The sequence below is a fragment of the Diplodia seriata genome (assembly GCF_021436955.1).
Source record: "Diplodia seriata strain FDS-637 chromosome Unknown scaffold_7, whole genome shotgun sequence".
In the NCBI taxonomy this organism is placed as follows: Eukaryota; Fungi; Ascomycota; class Dothideomycetes; order Botryosphaeriales; family Botryosphaeriaceae; genus Diplodia; species Diplodia seriata.
The window spans coordinates 564,929-567,559 of NW_027117314.1; the positions used below are offsets into that span (position 1 = coordinate 564,929).

Genomic DNA, 2,631 nt, shown 5'->3' on the forward strand with positions numbered 1-2,631 from the left:
GGCGCCCGTCCCCGGTCGGATGGCTGCTTCCGGAATCCGTCGCGCATCCGCCGCCCATCTAGAGAGTCATTGGCGCCTGAGGCCCGCATGTTATCGATAACGAAATTTCGTCCACTCTCGCTGTGGCTCCCGTCTCTATCCAGTCTTTCGCCCGCCCGTGCCTCGTCTAACCCTGGAGCTGCTGCTGCTTCGAAGTGCCTGACCCTAATATTCCGCGACGCGACTGTCCCCCCGAAACCGCCACCATGGGCAAGATCGAGGAGCTGCCCGACGACTTCGACGAGTCACTCAACCTCAATGGCCCGGCCGTAAACTCGCCACCCAAACCCTCTGACCTCCCCAGTGGCCCCGGTCCAAGCGGCATGCCCTCGCTCGAATCTCTTCTCAACAATGCTACCCAAGCCAAGGGCGCGTCTGCGGTCGAGGAGCCGTCCGACGGAAAGGCGTCGGCTGCAAAGCCACCAGTCATGACGGAAACAGCATCCAAGACCGCTGACGAGCTGTTGGCCGAGCTCAATCGCACGCCGCTTTTTATGACATCACTGGACGAGAGCGATGGGCAGGGCGGCGAGAACACGGCGCTGGAAGGATTGAAGGCGCTCGCGTATGAAGGAACCAAGGCCGAGGTCGCCGGTAATTTCCGGGAGCAAGGAAATGAATGTGCCCGCGCAAAGCAGTGGGTTGACGCACGGGAGTTCTATGACAGAGCCCTTGGCGTGCTGAAGGGCACGAGCAAAGAGCTGGGCGAGGACCCGGACATGGATCTTGCGGAAGAACAAGTAGATCCGGAGGAGGAGGCGCGGAAAGAAAAGCAGATTGAGGAAGCTTCTCTCGTAAACAAGGCGTTGTGCAACCTGGAGATGAGTATGTCAGCCCTTTCCATGACCAAGCCGAGAGATACACCTGGAACATTTGCGAGTGCTTTGCGGGCGCAGATGTTGCAGGGTATCTCGTCCTCGTATCAATTTGCTACTATACATCTGCGCGCCCAGCAAATTAGATGCTCCTTCATTGCTACACAAGGAAACAGGCTAACTGCATCTGCAAACAGAGAACTACCGCTCCTGCATACAAAATTGCAAGGCAACTCTTCTTATCAACCCGTTGAATGTGAAGGCCTGGTACCGCAGCGCCACCGCTCTCCTTGCCCTGGACAAGATCCCCGAAGCCGAGGACTCGTGTGAGCGTGGTCTGGCGATTGATGCCAACAATGCCTCCCTTAAGTCACTTAAGACCAAGATCGCAACACGCAAAAAGTACCTCGAGGAGACCGAGCAAAAACGCAAAGAGCGGGAGACGAAGAAGCGCAATGAAGAGAACTCCCTTCAATTAGCGCTCAGAGCACGCAACATCAAGACACGGTCTACTGGTGCAGACCCTGACACTGGAGATGCGAAGATTGCGCTGGCAGAGCCTCTGGACCCTTCCTCAGTCCTCTCATTTCCCTTAATCCTCCTCTACCCTCTGCACGCGCAGAGTGACTTCATTCAGGCTTGTGCCGAGACAGACAGCCTGGGCCAGCACCTCGAGTACATTCTGCCAGTGCCTTGGGACGAGGGCAGTGAATACACCCAGGCGGGTACCGAGTGCTACTTGGAGACGTCTTCCAGTGGCCTGATCAAAGCGGGCAAGAAGGTTCCGCTGGGTAAGCTGCTGGCAGGGGGCACAGTAGAGATCCTGGATGGACTGGTCAAGGTCAACGTCGTGCCCAAAGCAAGGGCGCAAGAGTGGATCGCGGAGTTCAAGAAGAGAAAAGGTCTGTGAGATGAATAGCACAACCCGGTCCGATGATTGGGAGCCATATTGGCGAGACTGAGCTGGACTCCGACGAATGACGTAGCGGCGAGACAGTTCATCTCGCGTGTATGGGAGAAATGAAGCAATGATATCCAGCTGGGAGAGCTGAATACAACCACGTCCAAGATGGCGAGCAAATTGCAACCACCGGGCGGTAAGACATTCAACCACGTCCAAACAAACCCTTCTCCACACGGTGCCCTGAAACACGCATCACCATCTTCAAGTCCGCGCGCATCGCGCGCTCGAACCAATTGTTCCCCACCACCGAGGGACGAATCCGATTGCTGGGCTGGAGCTCCACCACGTCACAGACTTTCGCCCGGTTTTTTCTCCGCGATCCCGGTCTCAGATCATTCAGCCCAATCACTTCAAACCCCAGAATCACGTCCGGCGAACTCATGCAGGGTCCTACCTCTCGCAGCCCCACGCGGACTCTCCACTTCCCTTCCCCTCCAGACCGCTCTGCCAACCAGCGACGCTATAACGAGACCGCTCAGCACAACTTCCTAACAGGTGTAGGCGCGCGCGTGCAAGAGGCGTGACGGCACCTCCCGCTCATCCCAATTACCACCACAAGTACCGACACCCGGCCCAAGCATCACACTATCATCACCACAATCCCACATGCGCAGACCCTCATTGCTACAACACTGACTTCGCACGCAATCCTCACCCACCAACAAATGGCCCTCTGCAATGAAATTCGCCGAAGCAGCCGGCCCGATTCCGGCATTCACTCAGATCTGCCTCGACAGCCACCTGACGACACAGCTCAAACGCCTCCAAAAGCCCATGCGCACCCACAGATTACCCCACCAAAAGGCCAGATGC

The 2,631-nt window shown here is 57.0% G+C and overlaps 1 protein-coding gene across 1 annotated transcript; it reads left to right on the forward strand.

The window, feature by feature from the left end:
* Positions 1–245: 245 nt before the first annotated feature.
* CNS1 (HSP70/90 co-chaperone) lies at positions 246–1,764 on the forward strand (the record flags this gene model as incomplete). Its single annotated transcript, XM_066778367.1, has 2 exons — positions 246–864; positions 1,052–1,764. The coding sequence occupies 2 exons, from the start codon at positions 246–248 to the stop codon at positions 1,762–1,764; spliced, it is 1,332 nt and encodes a 443-aa protein (XP_066630804.1).
* Positions 1,765–2,631: the final 867 nt, after the last annotated feature.